The 20,909-nt window shown below is 43.3% G+C and overlaps 4 protein-coding genes across 4 annotated transcripts; 2 read left to right on the top strand and 2 right to left on the bottom strand.

Annotated features, from left to right (window-relative positions):
- Positions 1–2,807: 2,807 nt before the first annotated feature.
- On the top strand, positions 2,808–3,519 carry BJX67DRAFT_367664 (uncharacterized protein). Its single transcript, XM_071030545.1, has one exon. It carries the CDS (start codon positions 3,011–3,013, stop codon positions 3,443–3,445), a length of 435 nt encoding a protein of 144 aa, XP_070880808.1. The 5' UTR covers positions 2,808–3,010; the 3' UTR covers positions 3,446–3,519.
- A 168-nt stretch (positions 3,520–3,687) lies between these two features.
- BJX67DRAFT_375713 (flavin monoamine oxidase family protein) lies at positions 3,688–5,197 on the bottom strand (the record flags this gene model as incomplete). The annotated part of the gene is made up of 3 exons (XM_071031736.1): positions 3,688–4,445; positions 4,500–4,800; positions 4,880–5,197. The coding sequence occupies 3 exons, from the start codon at positions 5,195–5,197 to the stop codon at positions 3,688–3,690; spliced, it is 1,377 nt and encodes a 458-aa protein (XP_070880809.1).
- Positions 5,198–5,920: 723 nt separating this feature from the next.
- BJX67DRAFT_386196 (uncharacterized protein) lies at positions 5,921–8,564 on the top strand (the record flags this gene model as incomplete). The annotated part of the gene is made up of 9 exons (XM_071034022.1): positions 5,921–5,970; positions 6,043–6,165; positions 6,230–6,363; positions 6,416–6,544; positions 6,595–7,139; positions 7,188–7,458; positions 7,509–7,684; positions 7,736–7,916; positions 7,981–8,564. The coding sequence occupies 9 exons, from the start codon at positions 5,921–5,923 to the stop codon at positions 8,562–8,564; spliced, it is 2,193 nt and encodes a 730-aa protein (XP_070880810.1).
- Positions 8,565–14,363: 5,799 nt separating this feature from the next.
- Positions 14,364–15,006, bottom strand: BJX67DRAFT_375715 (uncharacterized protein; the record flags this gene model as incomplete). The annotated part of the gene is made up of 2 exons (XM_071031737.1): positions 14,364–14,528; positions 14,635–15,006. 2 exons carry the CDS (start codon positions 15,004–15,006, stop codon positions 14,364–14,366), a joined length of 537 nt encoding a protein of 178 aa, XP_070880811.1.
- Between the last annotated feature and the right edge of the window lie 5,903 nt (positions 15,007–20,909).

The following is a 20,909-nucleotide window of genomic DNA, read 5'->3' on the forward strand; positions in this document are numbered from 1 at the left end:
GTGCTTAATAAGCTACATAACGCGAGAAGACCTCCCGGTTGGCAGGCCAGGATAGTTTTCCATGAGACAGCATCAATAGAGTCATCTGATAGTTCCAAATTGTGCTTGTAGAATTATCAAACCTGTCAACATATAAAAGACAAAGATAGATCTAGTCTTGGCCTATTATATGCTATTGTATTGTATAAAGAGCCCGCATGGTAGATTAGAACCAGCCCTTTGCTGCTAGGGTATCATCTTCAAGTATTGTAATATATTTAAAGGTTTCTTTAGCCAAGCAGTAATGACCACCCAAATGCTAGAATACTAAGGTAGGTTCTAGATAATGTTGAAAGATGATTAAAGCTAGTCCAGCACAATTATCATCGGATAAATAACAACTTATTCACCATCCAGGTTGCGGTTGGCATTCTCGAGAATGTCCAGGGATTCCTGGATAAAGTTATGTTGGAAAGGTGTTTGATGATGAACCTGCAGAAATAATAGCCCAAGCACATCGGCAAGATAGTATAATCGTGCGTGCCTTCTGTTAAGCTATCCAATGCGAGAAGACTTTTCTTGGTCGGGGTAGTTGGCCGGCTGCTTTCCATAAGACAACACCCTTTTCCTTGACATGCTAGTAATAGGGGGCCGAGCAAGTTTGTCCGTTGATGTGTCTGAACCAGATTGGTCAGTAACAATAGTAGAGGGATGGAATTTTCTGCTAAGGTTCTGGCAGGACGCGCCCAATATCTTCGTGGTAGTAGCGTTTGTATTAGATATAAGGCAGTCCTATTGTTCTTTAGCCTAATCTCGAGCATTCTAAAAGGCCTATATACCTTGGCAAAAGGTCTTGTAAGTATCCTTTAGCAAGTATAACCTTAACAGGGTTATTTAATAATTAGTTTCCCTGCCTGGGTATGTAGACTTTAATAGATATACTATATATAGCTGAAGGTGGCCATAGTGGTAGAGCAAAGTAATAGTATAAGTATTGTTGTCATATATTGCTATATTTCTAAATTTCTAGAGAGTATGTATTACACAGGCACCTATAGCCCTATTGTATAGGGTCTGCTGTTTATCCACTACATAAGAACTATCTGGCCCTTTCCCCTTATAGAAGAAGTTGGGTGCTATAGGAAGGTGTTCTTGTATTAAAGGAATGATAAAAGGGCCAAGAAGTTGATAAATAACCTTGTCACAATCTGCCGCAAGAGATCTATTATAAAAGTCTGGCTTTATAGAGATAATATCTTCTGCTAGAGGGTCTAAATTTCTAAAGAGTTTGTCTTCTCTAAATAGTATATTTGCCAAGCCTTGAATTATCAGGAAAACAGTGCTTATTATAGTCTTCTTACTCCTAGCATCATAGTCTTTTTGGACAAAATTATCAAAGACTCCTTTGTTAAACTTAGATACTAATCCTTTTTGCCTTTCTAATCTATCTATAATAACATCCATATTCTATAGCTGCCAATCATGATGTCCTAGGTATCTTAGAGAATAAATCCTAATATTAACAAGCACTTGTTTAAAGTTAGCGTTATATACTGATAACTGTTTTTCTGATGTTGTACGTAGCAAGGAATTGGGGGTCTCGAGCTGCCTTGATGTTTGATTCGAGTGACGGGTATTTGATATTGATTGACTCGTTGTCGACCAACCTCTTGATTTTAACCTTCCCCTTCGCGCCATAGGGTATGGATACTATGAGGTGTTAGATAGGCTCAGCTCATTATTAGAGAGACATTACCCTAGTTAGATCATGGAGATTAGGGCCTCCTAGTTGAGAGAAGCACTTCAAAGCAATTTTATCCAGGAAATAACTATAGAGATAGGTTGGCTGTTCTAGAGAAGGACTAGAATTTGATGATTGTCTGTTTAGTTTATCTAGCACGTGTTTGGTAAGCTAGATCCTTGAAAGCCAGTTCCAAAACGTGGGCTGGTGGGAAAAATTGGATTTAGCCAACCTAGACAGTTTCTGTGGTCGCAAGATCTGGTCTTCCTCTCCAAACAGGCCTTCTGTATATGTCCATTTATCTCCAGGGCATGGCATAAGAAAGAGGCAAGTAAGATGCTGCAGACTTGGGCTGTGGTGGAAAAGGGTAAACTCTCAGAATAGCATATTTGCTTGGATATTATTGTCTGGCTTGATTAGGGAGTTAGAGCACTAACAATCAGGACTCTAGATATTCCTGGGGGTTGTGTCTAGTTGTTTTGGACTGCCAAGAACCCGTCATCCAACTAGGCCTAATCTATCTAAAAACCAATTATATGCCAGAATCCTTGGCCTGCTTGCATCTCTTGCTATTTGTCCATGTTAGTGTTCTAGTAGTAGTATTGCTCGACCAGATATAGAATCAAGGTACTCCAATGGGTATGTACATAATAAGAGGCATGAAACAAAGATAGAATTAAGGATGATCCTATTCCTGCAGATGCTCGAGGGTTCTAGGAAGGTGTCTAGTAGGCAGACTCTTAACCTGACAAATAGAGGAAACACAGCAAATAGGGCAAAGAAGGCTAAATATCGAAAAATTTCTCCGAGTTTCTAAAGGCCATGTCAGCAGCTCGGGCTTGGCAGGCGAATTTTAGAGGGCTTTAGGGCTTCAGGGGTGTTCAGGTGAAGGACTGAGCAAAAAGCGGCACGGGCGCTAAACCCGACAAGTCAAAAAAACTGGGTGAACTCCGACATACAACAGCTGGGATTCGCATGTGGTCACCCACCATACTACTAACCAGCTGGCGTGTGGCTTAAGTACGGCTGAGCGGACGGGAAGCCCTGTTTTCCACACCCTATGGTCGTATGTACCAGCTAATTCAAAATTGAGGTTCATATCGGACGTTGGAGGAGCAAGAGCAATTGTGCGGGCCAGTTCAAGCACCAACGGGCCACCAGGATCGATGAACTCATCACAGGATCACCCCACACATTGTTTGCCTCCCGACCCCAAAAGCCCTCCTCCTCCTTTCCTAAGACAGTGATTGTCTTAATCCCCGAACCCCCTTCTATCCCTACGTCAGTATAATGCCCGAGAAAGCAAAAATATACGCCCGAGAGCTCGGTATCGACCTCGCCTCCGGCAACGACACAGAATACTTCAAGTGGTTCCTCGCCTGTCTCCTCTTCGGCAAGCCCGTCCAGCAGGGTGTGGCGAGCCGCGCATACGGCGAACTCGTTAGTGAAGGCATCACTTCGCCAGAAGCGATTCAGCAAGCGGGCTGGGATCGCCTGGTTGAGATCCTCGATGAGGGGCATTACGTTCGGTACGACTACTCAACGGCTGACAAGCTGTTGGATGTATCGGCTGCGATCAGGGAGCACGGTACTTTTGGTGACTTTTTGAATGAATGCGGAGATATTGATGACGTCTCGTCGCGCCTGCAGCAGTTTAAGGGGGTAGGGCCGAAGACGGTTGAAATCTTTTTGCGCGATATGGCTCCTGTTCTTGAGAAGGGATAGGGGGTTGGAGCAGCTGTGAGCTATTGATTCTAAGCAAGTTCAGAATGAATATTACTGAGTTTCATTCTACCAAAGACGGGCGCAGTAGATATCCAGATATCCAAACTCAGGTAGGGAAATTGTCTGTACTATTCACCAGCTTCAGATGCCTACGACTTCCATCCATGGATTAAACAATAAAGCGCCAGATTCTTTCCAATCGATCGATCCACTCACCATGCACATGCATAAAGGATATAAAGCTATAGATTCGCCCGCTGGTACTTCTCCAACGACCGCACAACCTCACTCGCTCCAACCTCGCCGGAACACAGCGCTCCCTCCATATATCCCTTCCACTCAGTGCTATACTCCGTCCCGACGAAATGCAAGTTCCCAACAGGCTTCCCATAGACATCCGCAAATCCCGTATAGTGACCTAACGCCGTTACAGGAGCTAAAGCCCCGCGACTAAAGGCCTCATGCTGCCAGATCTGATCGAAAAACTCGATCGGCTTGTATACCTCTCCGTCAGGGGCTGCGTTGAAGACCTTCGCCAGTTGCTTGAGGACAACGGCGCGCCGCTCATGCGGACGCAATTTGCTCCACTCGCGACCTGGCTTCCCGTTCACGAAGCAGGTAAGGGAGTAGTGTCGGCTTGCCTCGACGCTTGTGTCCCGTCCTAGGATGACGGGGCCCGCATATGAGGCGAAGTACCCGTTGAATCCTTCAGAGCGCCACCAAGGTCTGTCATAGCAGACGATGGCCTTGTTGTAGTCGCCGAGTACTGTGGCGTTTGTGACTTCCACCACGCGTGGTGGGAGTTTGGGGTTGATGTTCAGTTCCCTGTACATTGTGCTGGGAATAGATATGATTGCTTTTCGGCCCGTGAATGTCTTTCCTGTTGTGGTCGTCACGGTGACATGAGTATTATAGTCATTTACTGAGGTGACAGGGTGCGAGAGATGGATGTTGCTTGGGCCGACGAGCTTTGCAATTTTGTTCGCGAGCGACTGGGCTCCTAAATCGTTTTCAGCATAGTCTTCCACGAGATATATACCTTCGGATGAGCTACCATCTTGAAACCGCAAATGCTGCCCACCACTTGCATCATCTGCGCGAATAGCTAATAAACCCCTATTCCTCCGACAGTAGTCGATAAACCACGCGGCTGAATACTCCGACGCCTCGAGCCCATGCATCACCTGTGCCCAGAGATTCACCATCTTCGCGACCTTGGGCAACGCCCCCAGGTTCCGCACATACTGGTCCAGCGTGACATTATCATCCGCCACGCGAGGCGGCCCCGGCTGCAGTGACTCAACCTGGATATGATCGCGAATAAACTCGAGGTTCTTCTTCTCCTCAGGCGTAAACTATACCAACCACATTAGCCATCGCAGCCATAATCCGCATCCCAAGCACAGAGCATTGAACTCAATTGGGCGGACGCACATCCGGTGTAACCCCAAACGGAAACTCAAACCTCTCATTCGCGCTCTCCTGCATAATGGCACGCCCCTTAAGCCTCTGCGTCTCCGTCTTCAACCCGAACCGCCTCACGTATGCGCCCACACGCGGCTGCAGCGTGAGATTGATCCAGGCACCGCCGAGATCGGCGTATCCGCGCCCCGAGGCGAGTGGCACACTCCAGATCTTCCCTCCGACGCGGTCGCGGGCTTCCACGACGACGGTCCTGAGGCCTGCTTGTTGCGCTGTGTATGCGGCTTGCAGGCCGCTGAGGCCGGCACCTACGACGATGAGGTCGAACATTGCCTGTGGATGATATATAGATGGGAATAATGATAAGGGGTTATCTGGGAAGAAACAGAGGTTGAATTGGAGTTTCTCGCAAAAAAGTTGAGGGTCGCATATTTATTGGGGACGAGATGTTGAGCTATCTCGGATCCCCTCACGATCTCGGCTTCGAAAGCCGACGCTCTGCAGCTGCATGTGCGCTAAAACCGACAGCGTTGGAGTCTCGGGAAATCGAATCCTGAAATGGCTAATGGGCATTTCTTTGTTTATAACCTGAGTTGGACCCATGTGTCTCAAATTTTAGACAGACCGGGACAGTGAGGACATCTCAAGTCCAGCACAACGAGTCCAACGGAGAGAGAGGGCATGACGGCGTTGGGCCCGTGGATCCCCTCTGATCGACTGCATAGTTTTAGCGTCCGAACCAGCACAACACGCCAGAATTCATTCTTGACACTCAAGCTTCACTGAAACCCCGGTGATGGTGGCCAGAAGCTTGACAGCCACTTTGACAGCCACTTTGCCATGATTGGCACAGACTCCCCAAGGCAGAGGCCCAGGCTTGGGGCGGTTTAACTGGAAAAGGGAACTCTTTCCCCACGAATTGCCTGGGTGTGTGCGGGGTGATTTCTCGTGTCCTGATAACGCAACTCCTTCACTCCAATGATCAGAGCTCCTCATTCCAATGCTCCTCGCCCTTGTACAATATATTTCTTTTCCTCGGGCGTACCTGCCACAATGACGGAAATCCGAACCGGTTCGCGAAAGCTAAAGCGCACCTCGAACGCGTACGATTCGGTTGCCCTACCTACCCCCTGTCTCCGTCTTGGTCTATTGCCACATCGCTAACTCGTCCTCAGATGCATCGCCTGCCGTCAGAGCAAGATCAAATGCACAGGCGAGCAGCCCTGCGCCAATTGCCAGCGCCGTCGCGTTGACTGCCGCTTCCTGGAGACCGTCAACAAGGTCATGGTGCCGGAAAGGTTCGTCGCGCTCGGCAATGGACCCGTGTCATGATGCTGGATCAAGTCGATATATGGTGACCAGGTATCTTCGTGAATTGCAGGGAAAAGCAGGCGAGCGTCCACGGCCGCGACATGGCCAGCACCAGCAGCACGAGCGGTCGCCGCTCGTCAAGCGCACGGCGACGTCGGCTTTTGGGTCTGAAGTCGATATCGAAGGTGCGTCTTGAACCTAGGTTTGTACCTTGATATGGTGTATAATGTTTTGCAGACACCGTCGACTCGCACCCAGAGGAAATGGCGGCGCAACCGGTGGACTCGGCTCGAACCATCTGGACCAGTCCGTTTACTCTGCCGTCTCGAATCATCAAAAAGAACCATAAGACGAAGCGGAATTGGAGTACGCTGAAGCCCTGTTTCTAAATTGCAGATGCTGACTACTTATGCTAGCATGGCTGGCTCCGACATCCACCTGGTCCTTCACAACCCGCCTGAAACTCATGATAGCCGAAAAGCTACACGTTGAATCGCACTACGGCAACCCTGAGCTCTTCGACGGCGACCTCTATCCTATCCAATGGCGACCCATCCCGGTAGACGAGCACCCGGACATCAGTAACCTCCCCTCCATCGACCACGCCCTCTACCTCTTCAACACCGTCAAATTCCACCTCGGCCATAACCACCTCCTCATCGACGAAAAGGAGTTTATGGAGAACATCCACAGGTTCTACTACGGTGACTCAATCAAACACGCAAACGAGTGCCGCCTCTGGATGGTGCAGTTCTTGATCGTCCTGGCCTTCGGAAACGCCTTTCTCCTACAGTCCAAGAGCCCCAGGGACCCCCCGGGATCCAAATTCTTCGTCCGTGCCATGTCCTTGATGCCCGATCATACTTCTCTCTCCCGTGGCGGGTTCCTGGCAATCGAAGTGCTGTCCTTGACCGGGTTGTATCTCTACTCGATTGACCACCGCTCGTCGGCACATGTATACGTAAGTAGCTCTCACAACTTGTTTGGATGATACTAAGGCGTAAGTCAGATCGGACACGCCATTCGCATTGCACAAATGGACGGCATGCACACACAGCTTCCCGAAGACGAACTCGGCGCCGACACGGTATCGCGCTGTCGAAATCTCTGGTGGACATTGTACGTCTTGGACCGACACATCTCGAGCTCCGTGGGCGCATCCATGACCCCCCAGGATAGCGATATCACGACGCTCCTGGATCCGCCGACGTGTTCGCAGAGCGACGCAACACTTGGTCTCCTAGTGAGGCTGTCACATCTTCTTTCTTATATTCTGTCCTGTAAGTTCCCTATGCCCTACTATTGGAGCAGAGAGGACTAACTCGTGCAGCCGTCTACAAGGGCGCGAAGACACAGTTAGGGACGTTTCTCGAGACGACGAGGTCCATCCTCCATGTGTTGGCAGGCCACGCTCGGGAAATCGAGAGCGTCATCCATATGAAGTTCCAGAATTCAGTCGATACAATGCCGAAGGGGACGCGGCATATCACGCTTTTGTACCACCAGGTTGGCTCTTTCTCTACATCTAGATTTACGTCTTTACTTATTTTATATCAGTGCGTCATCGTCGCAACCCGCCCCCTCCTCCTCTCCGTCCTGAAAGAACGCCTCGAGCGACTCGGCCACGGCGAAGAAGACTGGCAGAGCATCGTCGCCCCGACGAACGCCCTCATATCCGCGGGGATCAAATCCGCCGCGAAGACCCTGCAAATCCTCACAGACGAGGACAGCCTTCTCGGTACGTCCCTCGCCAAACACCTACCCGCCGTAGCCCATAGCCCAGACAAACTAACAGACTCCAGGCGTCGAACTCTTCCTCCCGTTCGATATGGAATTCACCTACGGCGCCGCCATGCACGTCACCATGGCCGGGGCGCTCTTCCCCAACGTAACCGAGAGCCAAACATACATGGAAGACGCCTACTCCATCCTCGACCAGATGATCCAACGGGGGAACAAGCTCGCTGCCGCGCGGAAGTCTGAGCTCGTCCAGCTCGAGACCCTGTTTCGCGAACTTACTGTGCGCATTGAGCGGCGCGGGCTGGAGGCCCTCACCCTCCCGGCGCCTGTGCCGCTGCCGCCGCTGTCGGAGTGTGGCGGGGCACATGAGGGTATCCTTGCGCGTATGGAAACGCACGAGGATCCGGTTGGTGGAGGCATACCGGTTAGTGGTGCGGATGGGATATCAATGGCTATGGCTGGGGCGGGGGAGCCGAGTTCGGGTTCGCCGTCTGAGCTGGCGCAGGGGTCGGCGAATATTGATTTTCTCGATAGCATTGGGATTTCCTCGTATGAGTTTTTCTCGCTGGTAAATCAGATGGGGCATTCGGATGGCTATGGCGTGTTGGATCCGGGGTTGCAGCCGTGGGATGAGCAGTTGGGCTGATAGAACTCCGATTTGTATCCTTGCGGCGTCAGAATAGGTCAACGTAGGGTATGTACGAGAATGTAAGACGGACTCTTGGTGGAGACGAACAGCCTGCCTTTGGCGTGATCCAACCTATCTATACTTTGTATGCCTAGATATATTCTCTCTATCACATTCACCCCCGTCCACACCCTCCCCTCCCTCTCTGCCACAATCGAAGCAAATAAGAGACTTGGGTAGTAGAGGCGGATCAGTATTGAGAGCGCACGTGTCTGCGTTTTGTGTTTGCCCTTTATGTTGAGAAGATAGCCCTGTCTATTTTCCTATATATCAATTCGTCGCATATCTCGACCGGCGACAGGCTCGATTCTCAATAGACAACTGGTGCAGCTTGGGTGGCCATGTGGATAAACAAAGCTTCTTGTTTATAAAGATATGCCCTTGGTGTACAATACAACAATGGTCATTATATACCATCAAGACAACAAAGAAGGACAAAAGACAGAATATACAAAAGACAGAAGATACAAAGCCCTTCTTTACCAGAAACACAAAGAGGCATAGCTATTCAAATACAAAGACATACAGGATATAAAATCCCTAACCTCCTATAGCATAACAGACCACCACCACTAACTTGATATCCACCTCCCTCAACCAAATCATAAACCAACTAAACAACTAATCCAACCACCAAAATGAACCACAAGCTCAACATAAACACCCCCCTCTTCTACAAAAAACGCTCTCCAGGCCCAATCAGCACCCTAGTCTGCCCCTACCCCCCAGTACTAGGAACACCACACACCCTTAGCCTTACTAAAACCCTAGACACCCTCCTTTATAAAATAACTAGTAAAGTCCTGCAAATCATCCCCTGCAAGCAGCTTATCAAAGTCTAGCCCATAATAACAGGGCAAGCACACACATTTATCCCTGTATACTTGGTAGATTTCCTGCTAAGCATCATAGAGACATAGTAGGGGGTGAATATTGTTCCACCTATTATAGAGGCTGTGGCAAGGGGGTTCTATAAGAGGGTTAATAGGAGTGTAAGGGTTGGGATAAGGGAGGTTATAAGGGTTTAGGAGGATTTTAAGGTTTGTTTTGTGGATCCCTGTCCTGAGCCCAGTTCTAGTTCTGATGTGAAGAAGGGTGCGCGTGCTGCTGGGTCGAAGAGGGTGAGGTTTGATTTGAGTGAGTGATGATGCTGATGCTGATGCTAATGCTTACTTGGTTTAGATGGTTTGGATAGAGGGGTTTTTTTTGGGTTTGAGGTGAGTTTCCTGTTTGTTTTTGTTTGCCGACATCTAGCTAGGCTGATAATATTAACTCAGAAGATGGTTTGACATTTAATTATATTCATTTTGCCAAGTGAAAGAACGGACGGCAAGCGGGACGCGGGAGACAGCTCTGCGCTGACCCTTCGCCCTCAACTGGACACGCACTTTCTCTATTCCATTCACAACATTGCGTGATTTCCTGACAACCAACAGGCGAACCATAGTCGTGTTTGAATTTCATGACACACGGCTTAGGGGCGACGCTTTTCCTGAAACCTATGAACTTTTCTCTAAACTGCTCCCAGCTATTCTCCATGACTTTATATTTAAAGTGCAAAAGTCAACTAATTACTAGATGCTACCATTAGACTTGTCAACCCGCGGGTTGGGTTGGGTTTTTGGCCTCAGACAACCCGCCCGGCATGGGTTATGGGTTGGTTCAGGCACTTGCTAAACCACCCGCGGGTCAAAAAAAAACCTACTTAAAAAACCTATTTAACCTGTTTAACCCATGCTGCTAAGATATAGACTTTTTAAATAATAAAAGCTATTTCTTAGTACTTTAACATCTAAATATTATATATTTACAAGAAATACTAAAATATATTAAAAATTGGTAGAGTTATTAAGGTTTAAAGTTGGTTTTAGATTATATATCTGGTTATATATATTTTAATATTTAATTTATTAGGAACCTACTCTATTTTTTATCTATTTTATTAGATAATTTTATTTTATTATATAATAATTTTTTTAAATATATAATATATAATTTATATCATTTAATATATAAATATACTAAATATATCTGTTAATACTAAAAATAAACTTATTAATAAGCTTAAATAAACTTATAAAAGTTAGTTTTTATATATTAAGCTAGCTTAATATAGTAATAAGCTAACTAAGTTATACTAAGCTATTAGTATTAATATAAATAAACTAAACCTAACCTAGTTAGTGTGAGGCGTCGGGATTCGGCGAAAGTATTCAGCCGTCGCGACGCCGGGTGCCAGCAAGCGTCGAGCTGCCTAGTCTTCGTGAAGGAACTTGTTCAGGTTTACGCGGAGGAATATATTGCAAGAGGAACAGAACAAATCGCTTAGGGAACTAGGATACATGCGAGAGTCAGGATCCTCATATAATCGGCCGTCGGGCCGCCGTCGGGCAGCCATCTGAGCGGGGTCAGAGCGGGGTTGTCGTTGATGCCTGTCGGTTCAGGCACCGACCGTGACAGTTAGATTCTTTTAAAAAAGGTATAGTATATAATTTCTTGGCAATCCATAGGTTACCTAGCTAACCCACAGGGCCAACCCAGCCCAACCCAACCCAGCATGGATTAATAGAGGTCCTGACCCGACCCATTCCTTGGCGGGTTGGGTGGAGGTTTGGGTTAGGTTTTTGGGTTGGGTCAGACAAGTCTAATTATAATATTAAAAACAAAACATGTTAGCTATAAGTAAATAGTATATAGCACTAGAGTTCTAGACTTGGTCTCTAGTAGACTTGTTAAACCGCGGGTTTTGGGTCAACCCAAGGCCTTTAAAAATGAACTGGTTGTTAGATTTTAGGGTCCGCCGATCGATCTGTAGGAGGGCGCCTAAGGATATTCTTGAGAGGAATGAAGAGAATATAGATTGTTGAGGTCAAACAAAATATAGAAAGAGGCAGATAACTAGATTATAATTAGTAAATAATAGGTATATTGTTAATCTAGTTATAATAGATAGAGAATAAAACTTTCTAGGTAATGGTAGTAATAGTTCTTATATATTCTACAGGTTTATGCTTATTATGCTCTTTCTCTTTAATAAGTATGACTATAATCTTAATTGGCCCTAGTATTATATTACCTGATATAACTAGGTTAGTATATTATTATTTCTTAATATTGTAGTATAGAACTGTAGTATAGTAGAATCTATTAGCTATTAATACCTAATTCTTTAATAATCCCTTTTTTTCAAGGTCTTTGTCCCTAAAGATATAATAAGTAGTACTTCCTAGGTAAGTTTAGTTATAGCTTATCCTATTTTCTTTCTTAATATTCTAGTATTAATTTATAATATCTTTAAACTCTAAGATGTAAAAATAGAATCTTAAATAAAAGGTTGAAGAGAGTAGGTTTATAATAGTTATACTATATATTTATTACTCTTAACTTAGTAAATCTTGCATAAAATCTAAAAATTTAACTTATTATAAGGAGTATATTTATTTATATTAAAAATATGTTAAGTCTAAGTTATCCTTTACTAATAGCAAGTAGAAATATCTAGTTATAGTATAATAAAAAATCTAGGAAAAGAAAATAAAAGTTTAGGATAAAATCTAAGCTTTATAAGATTCTCTTATTAAACTCCTTATATAATTATATTATTTTTGGAAATAGAAAAACCTTTTTTACAAGCAGGCTAGTAACTTTATTGCTTGTAATATAAGAGAAATTAAAGAATTAGAAAAGTTAGAAGAAGAAGAATATAAATAAAAGAAGATTAAAGAAGTATAATAAGTATTAATTATTATAAATAAAATCTTACAGGCTTTTATAGTGCAGGCTATTAAAGCTTTCTTACTACCTTCTTTAAAGGATTTTCCTTTTAATTAATTCCTTGCTAGAATTCTAGAATCTTCTTAGGGTAATTAAGATGCTTAATTAGTTCCCAAGAGTTGTCTTTAGGTAGATAACCCTTTTATTTAACAAGATACTAAATCTAACCTTTTTTTGTTTGTGTCAGAGAAACAGAGATCAGTAGCCAATGAATCTGATGTGCTGCAGCGTCGTGGTCAAGACACTAAGGAATAACAATAAGCCAATCTGGTTATATCATGTGATATAATCCAAGTTATAATAGTATCAGGCAATCTAATATAATTAGATATAATAGAACAGGTGTTCTAATATAAGTATTATATAATACTTAAAAATATTATAAAAATAGATATATAAGAACTATTATTACCTATACCTAGAAGTTTTAATTACTATCTATTATTATCTAATTAATAATATATCTATTATTTACTAATTACTCTTGATTATCTACCTCTTTCTATACCTTGTTTAACCCCCCCCCCCAAACATTCTATATTCTCTTTACCCTGTCAAGAATATCCTTAGGCATTCTCCTACAGATCAATTGGCGGACCCTAATCTAACAGTTTGTTAGTCTAGGATTTTTTAACTTTATATTTCTTATTATCTTTAGTTGCTTTATTATTAGTATTTTCTAGATTTTTTATTGGTTCAAGTAATAAAATATAGAATACTAGATAAACTTATATTCTTGATAGTAGTATTAAGTAGTAGTTATTATTTACTAGTTTCTTTTTAATTTTAAATAATCTATATTTTATAGTATTAAGTTTATTATTTAGCTGTTTACTTTTAATATTAAAGTTTTTTCTTTCTATTATTTATTGTGGCTGGTAAACTCTCTCTTTCTTCTAAAGTTATAGTATATTTCCATGCTTCTTATTATAATAGAACTTCATCTTTTCTTCTACCTATTTAATATTGTTAGTTATAGATTAATATAATACCTTTATATAAGTAATATATATTAGTGTAATATTTAAATATTCTTTGGCTGGTAGTATTTCCTAATAGACTTGTTCAACCCAACCTGTGAAACCCTACCCAACCCGCCCCAACCCGCCAAGAAATGGGTTGTGTTGCTGATTTTAATAATCCAATGAGTTTTGGGTTATGCATGGGTAACTTATTAGGTTATAGATAATCTAATAAATTATCAAGCTATATTAAGAAATAATTTACTATATTATATTTATATATGTATATTAAATATAAATAAATTACTATATTAAATATAGTAATTTATTTTAAAATAAAGATTATTATCTAGTTATGTAGTAATCTACATGCATAGATTTTTTAAACTTTTTGGGTTGGGTTAGTAGGTTTTTTAGTAACCCATAGGTGGGTTTTCAATCTTAATAACCCAACCCAAAACCCACCAGTTCATTTTTAAAGGCCGTGGGTTGACCCAAAACCCACGGTTTAACAAGTCTAGAAGATACTATAGACTATCTAGTCAAGTAAGGGGGTTGGGGAGCTACTAGTTTTCTTGGGGAGCATGGTGTTATTTGTGCTGCAGGATACACTAGGTTTGCGTGGAGGGAGCAGGGGGTCAAAGGGCTGTTAGTTTTGGATAGTCTAGCCATGGTTAAGAGATTGAGGCTTGCTGTTGGGGATGAGTTGGTGAAGGAGGCGGAGGTTGAGAGGGGGGTTGGGGAGAGGAGTTTCTTTATAACTGTTGCATGATTTCATGATCAGTCTTGTAGTTTAACTTAACACGCACTTGGTAAATGTATTATGGGTGATATATAGCAGAAGTTCAATTTATTTTCCTATATAATAAGAACAACCAGTTAACATATTCAATGGATGAATGAATGAATGAATGAATGAATAAACTGGAAATCCCCAGATTAAATAAATGGATAAGTGATCTAGAGAAATATGGGGATATGCAAGCAAAGCAAAATAGAGGATAGATCAAACCCTGCTGATTTAGCAGACATCTGAAGTAACAATAACATTCCAGTCCGTGTAATGGAAAACCTGCCCCGAGGACTGGGTAGGATTGTCCAGGATATGTCTCTGACACTCATCCACGACCTTCTGCGCACCATCGGCGATACTCCCGAATGAATTCAGCGTCTTGGTCTCGTCCGCCTATGCAGTGTTAGCCACATTAGCATTTACAATCTCTCAAAGCGCTGTAGCCATAGACTCCAGGCTTTCAAGCATTATCAAGGGAAAGGGGGAGGGAGGGGCATACATCATTGCACCAATAGATCCCTGAATTATAAGAACAGCTCACACGGCCACAATTGCCTGGGCCAGGCCCCATATTGGGTCGCCCGTCAACACCGCGCAGGTACTCGATTCCATCCTCAATAACCTCCATCTGGGCTCCGCCCCAGCGACCAAAGCAGTTGAAGTTGGAGTTGGAGAAGTCGGTTCGTTTCTCCAGCTCATTGTTCCTCTTCTGCTTGGAAACGAAATCGTTGTCCCAGTTGGGGTTGATCTTGAGGAGTTCACGACGGACTTCTTGGATTGTACCCTTGAGCTTGAGGTATTCGCCGTCGGGGAAGGCCCGGACTTCCCATTCTGGTTGGGTGATGGTATATCCGTCGAGAGGGGAGGGCATGGGTGAGGTGTGGACTAATGCCTGGAGGGAAAATAGCGATAAAACACTGAGGATTTGGTTGGACTTCATCTTGAAAGATTTCTTTTTGGTGTATGGATTGGATGGAATAGACTTGGGACCTGTGCTGGCTGGTTGATTGAATTGAACATCTACAGCAGTATACTGAGGATATCTTGATGTTTATATACCCTAACCTTGCCCTACCAGCATAATCATGATCGCCAACTCGTGTTGTGTATTTTCGAGATTTTCCCCTTGTTTACGTCCGATCGATTGCGCTGAGTCAATTGATCAAACAATCAAGGAATAGCCCCTTTAGGAAATCAAGCGCACTGGTACGCAGATCTTCGGGGCAGAGCGCTCAGCCGTGAAGAGTGAGCTGAGAGTCTGACCCAGGTTGTCGCGCCAAAGCTGACCGCCAAGATGAAGAACACGATCTTGGCTAGCCTTCAGCCTCGTTGATCAGGATCCTGGGAATTTAAGTCAGGACCTCGGCGGAATCGGAGTTCTGATGGAAGAATGCCTTGCGGATCTTTCCTGTACCCGGAGTATGACCGATGAATCCTTGTCTAGAGTGGGCTGAGTCTTGAGGTGTTCGGTTGTTATTTCCCTACAGAGTACTGATTTCTGCGGGCTACTCGGACGAATAGCAGTACATGGTAAGCAGTACATGGTAAGCAGTGTCATAATGTCTTGGTACAGGAAATGTTCCCGCGCTCCCGCGCTCGAAGCAGGCGTGAAGTCAGTCAATGCTACTCTGTCTTGTTGGGGCTTGAGAAGAACTTCAGCACCATGATTCGCCACCCACACGAATTCTCGTCCTTGGCACAAACCCGCTTATCCCGCCTGGATCATATATTAAATTTACTGATTGTTGATTGAGCAGCCCAACAGCATACTGGATCAGCAAGGACACTATCCGGTCAACGTTTGTGCTTATTACTTTGAACAATTATCTCTGGAATCAGGTTATGGCTGCCCTTACGCGCCTCAAGCCACGAATCTATAATATAGATATAATGAATATATTATTCGGTGATATTTTTGTGATGCTCCCTATACATATGAATAACACGTATACTTAAATATATGAAATTTCCTGGCTTGGAATTTTGAGAGATATCAACTTTTCACTATTTAGGATTCTGCTTCAACACCGAACTTGGTCAGTCATATTTCGTACTAAGGCCATTGCCTAACTCAGTTAGAGAGATCGGCCCTTTATTCATGTATTTAGTTCAGCTTTGCTGTAAGATTCAGTCAATCAGATCTTCAGATATTCAAGTGCTGAGTAGGCCTTGCCAAAACCCAACCCGGAATACCCGGACCCCAAAACCCAGCCTTGGAATGTCAAGATGCAGGCTCGGAGATATATTCAGAACAGGATAACGGACGAGATACACGGGCAGGCTACAGGGTCAAGCTATCAGACAGGTACATAAACGAGACAAGGCGTTATGGCCAAAGGTTGAACACGCTTTTGATCATGAGATTTGGGCCTAATACAGACCCACGGCATTGGATACCAGCCCCCTGGTGGTTGTGTGCCATGTTGGATTTTGTTTATTAGATTGACAACGCGGCTGGATCGCGATCTAAAGATCCTGATCCAAGCCAGACTCCCATCCAAGGCTTGTAGCCCGATGAACCAGATCACTAGTTTAAATTCCCTGGCTTGAAGTCCTATAACCCAGAACACCAGCCTGTATACTGCATCTTGAGAGCACTATTAACCTACTATCTGGCTTGGACTAAGTAGAATTTACAGGCTAGGATCTTTCAGCACAAGTCCATCAACTAAAAGATACAGCCTGGAGGCTTGTTATAATCTCAGTTAATTAATTATAACCAAGTATAGCCCTGAAGCCTGCGGTCCTATTTTATTTTCAGTCACTCAATTCTATCAATCCGTTGCCTAGCCTCACAGCGATTAATATGACTGAAATCTGTGGCAGCTTTTGCTCTTTCTTTTGAATGCTAAGCCAACACTAAGTCCTGATTTTCCGGGTCGCTAGTGTCCTTGTCGGTGATTGATTTGGTGTTGGGTAATAAGAGTCCTCGATGAATCAGCTAAGTGAGAGGATATATATAACCGGGAATTTACCAATTGTGCTCCCACAAAGGCCCAGAAACCTGAAGGGTTGGCGGAGAAAATATATGCTCCACCGCTCTCTCTAATATGTATACCCAAACAGACATCCGCACCGCACTTTTTGCTTGCCCTTGAACTTTTTGGTAACTTCTGACGCAGCATGCCTGTTTGAGTTTGCATGGTTTTTCTGGTATGGAATTTCACTTTGTCAGATATTTTTAAAAGAACTGATCGCCTGAGGGGGGTTGTTGGAATTTATCTTAAAACGAAAAGGAAGAAACTACGGCGTCCCTATGCGCAAAAGACCAAAGCTCCATCATTAGCCCCAAGGGCCACACTTTGGAGGCCACACTTTTGAATTTGGTGGTTGAAAGACGATTTTCTTTTTTCATATGAACTCTCACCGCTTTTTGTCCAGTCCGCTGAATCGAGCGCCATCCAATGGAATTGGTTTCCTTGTCGCCGACTGGGGGACAGCATCTTCAATCCGTGATAACACCGAACGGGTATAATATTATTGTGGCTAATATTATCAGTCACAGAATTTCCAGCCAAGCCACCTATCACGCCACCCTGATTCCTTCTGGGCCCTTGGAGAGAAGCTAAATACCTTGATAAAGGCTCGTACTGCACAGGTGCACCTAGCAGAAACCTTACAGAAGGATTTAAAGCACTTTTACTGCTGTTAAGCAAGCTCGCCGCGAGCGTGAAAAGGGTTCCAGAAGCCGTGTACAGCGAGGTGGTGTTGTATCAAGGAGCTGGCTACAAAAAAATGAAGCAATTCGAGGTCAAAGATAATACTAATAAGGAACTCGATCGACTCCGACCTAAGTGGAAGAAAATTATGATCGAGCTTCAGGACCACGCATTACGACGAGGAATCATTGTGAAAAAGCAGCGAAGGTCTTGGAAGAAAAATGAATCTCCAGAGATCAATCCTATAAAGGTTTTAATATGATAGCTTGAAAATTGGCGTTGCAATGTTCTTTTAAAAATGAACTATACTGCGTTGAGCGTTGAACTGACCTGCGCGCGTTGAGCCGTCGCAAAGCGCGACCTCGCAGAGCTCGTAACGTAATTCCCAGGCGAACCAATCACCCGAACGAACCAACCACCCTGATAATCTACAGTAAATAGCATATTTAAATACCATAATATTATCATAACCAGGTATAGCTTATATATATTATCGATATATATTGCATTGAGAGCTATTACTGGGACCCCGGGGAGCTTGTCTTATTACTAATATACTATTTACCTTGGTAAGGTTCAAGTGCATGCTAGTAAGATGCTCAAGCTGCTTCTGATTCCTGGAGCATCCTCCATCAAAACTCTCTACTCCTGCCTCGTAACTGTGGTATTTGGGTCACTGACAAATTAAGCCCCAGGTTGGAAGGTCGCTTTTTCAATATCTTTGTATAACCAGTGTGTTGTATGAAGCAGAGAACTGGACTCGAAGGCTCGGAGCACTTTGATTCCTGACACGGAGCCGGAGTGACGTATGATTAATATCTATTGAGGTTGTGATTGGGAGGGTTGTTGGTACTACATACTAGAACAGCTGTGGCTGTGGTAATAACAATGAGATAGAAAGAACAAAGCAAGTCTTATTGTAGTAGGCGGGAAATACAGCAAGATATCCTTCTCAGATGCAGTGTAGCGATACAAGACCCAACCACTCGTCATGTCCCTTCCATAACGCCATTCACCTACCTGTTACAACGGCAGTCTCAAATACTGGGGAGAAAAAAAAGAAGGCTAGCCCATCTCTATCCTCCGCTTGTGGCTCGATATGCCTAGTATCTCCGGTCGGCTGGCTCGAAAGGTAGGCTAGCAGTATTTGGATATTGCGCTGCCTCGCCTCGGGCGAATTCAAGGGACAGAGGCCACTTTTGTGAATAAACAGCTGGTCGTTGTCGTAGTAGGCCTGGACGACTCTGGCCCGGGTGCCATGGAAACACGAAATGAACATTACCCTAGCAGGGAAAGAAAAAGAGTGTTAGCAACGAACAAGCCTGACAGACAAAGAGATGACCTACCGGCGCGATCTCATGGTCTTTAAATAGTTCCAGCCGTGTACGCATGAACCCCATGATTATCAGGAGCTCGGACCGGGTGAGGTTCTGCGCATCGGGGGCGAGCTGGTGGACGAGGGTAGCGATAACGTGGGGTGCCTCTTCCTCCCTGCGATACTAGGCAGTCTGAATTCGAACAATGAAAAGAGCTCACCAATGGTTACGCAGACTTCAAGTAGTCCTTTGCACCTTCGAGAGGGGCAACCTGGTGGATTGAATTATGGTCTTTCCCGGTTCAGAAAGAGAATTATATCCAGGTGAGTACTACGACGAATAGAGAGGTACACCCAACACTGGCATTTATTCCAGCATTTCATACGCCGATTAACAGACCCAAATCTGTGCGTAATGCCACTTAATATGCGTAGTAAACCCCATCCTCCGCACCAGCCATTGTCCCCCGCTGAATCCTCCGATTCGTAACCTGTAGCCACTACCGCAACGCCCAGGCACTGAGAATCGTCGCAGCACCAAACACCATATTGCTCGACATCGCAATCAGATACCATGGTCTATCTGAGTCCAGGTATAAATACGCTGTATAGATGTACAATACATTCGCAACCATATTAATAAACAATAACCAGGCTGCCTTTTTCTTAGCTATCTGGCTTAGTATCGCCAAGACCTAGCCTAGAATTATGGAGTTAACGGCATATGCTTTGCTCGTGAATAGGAAACAGCAGAAATACTATATACCAGTATTTATTATTGCGCAGTTATATACTTAACTTTCTAGTTAAGGCCCTATAAACCAAGTACTCCTTAAAATATATGGCTAAAATCCTACAACCCACTGCTAGCATTCTTGGAAAAGGGTAAGCTACCTTAGGAATATTACTACTTGTAGAAGCCCATAGCCTAGTATTATATAACTAAGGTATATAGCTAAGAAAAGGTATACTATATACTATCAAGATATAGAAAGACTATATAGTATACTAAATACTATATAAATAAGGTAGACCTAAAAAAGGGGAAATACTTAAAGATACTTATTTTTACTATACCTAGCTTTCCTATTTTTATAATTAATACTACTATTATTAAAGTACTAGTAATTCTATTACTATTTTTATAAAGTAACTTGTTTAGTACTTACTCTATAGGCTATAGTATATATATTATAGGCTAGCCCTTCTTTTTTACCTTGGCCTTAACCTGACTATAACAAGTCCTTATACTTGTTAGATGTGATCACACCAGGTAAGACAAGTCAATCCAAACCACTTGGAGGTTCTGTGTGAGAGCCCGGGGTTAGAAGTGCACGAGAGGTCATTGCTTCGATAACACTATATAGTATTATAAATATTATTTAATTAACTAAATTATTTTTTTTACTTGTCTATTAGTTTATTAGTAATTAGTAGTAAATATATCTTGTCTTATTCTACATGCTTCTATAAGTATTTTTTAAAATTTTAATATAAATAGCTTGTTTTAGTTAAAAGCTATTTATTTTAGTAATCTAGTTTAAATAAATACTTTTTATAATATTAAATATACTAACTTTTCTATAGTAATATTCTTTATATTAATTAGATAATTATATATTTTATATATTTATATATAATTATAATTATATTTATATATATAATTACTATAATAAGATCTTTTAATAGTAGTAATTCTTAGATAAAGTTAACTATAATACTTTTTTATAATTTTATTAAGATTTCTAGTATTTATATTTTGCTATATAGTTAATATTATAATTATTTATTTTAGTTATA

The sequence above is a fragment of the Aspergillus lucknowensis genome, assembly GCF_044049455.1.
Source record: "Aspergillus lucknowensis strain CBS 449.75 chromosome Unknown BJX67scaffold_80, whole genome shotgun sequence".
In the NCBI taxonomy this organism is placed as follows: Eukaryota; Fungi; Ascomycota; class Eurotiomycetes; order Eurotiales; family Aspergillaceae; genus Aspergillus; species Aspergillus lucknowensis.

Coding starts and splice junctions, on each gene's coding strand:
- BJX67DRAFT_367664 (XM_071030545.1), top strand. CDS start 3,011: ATGCCCGAGAAAGCAAAAATATACGCCCGAGAGCTCGGTATCGACCTC.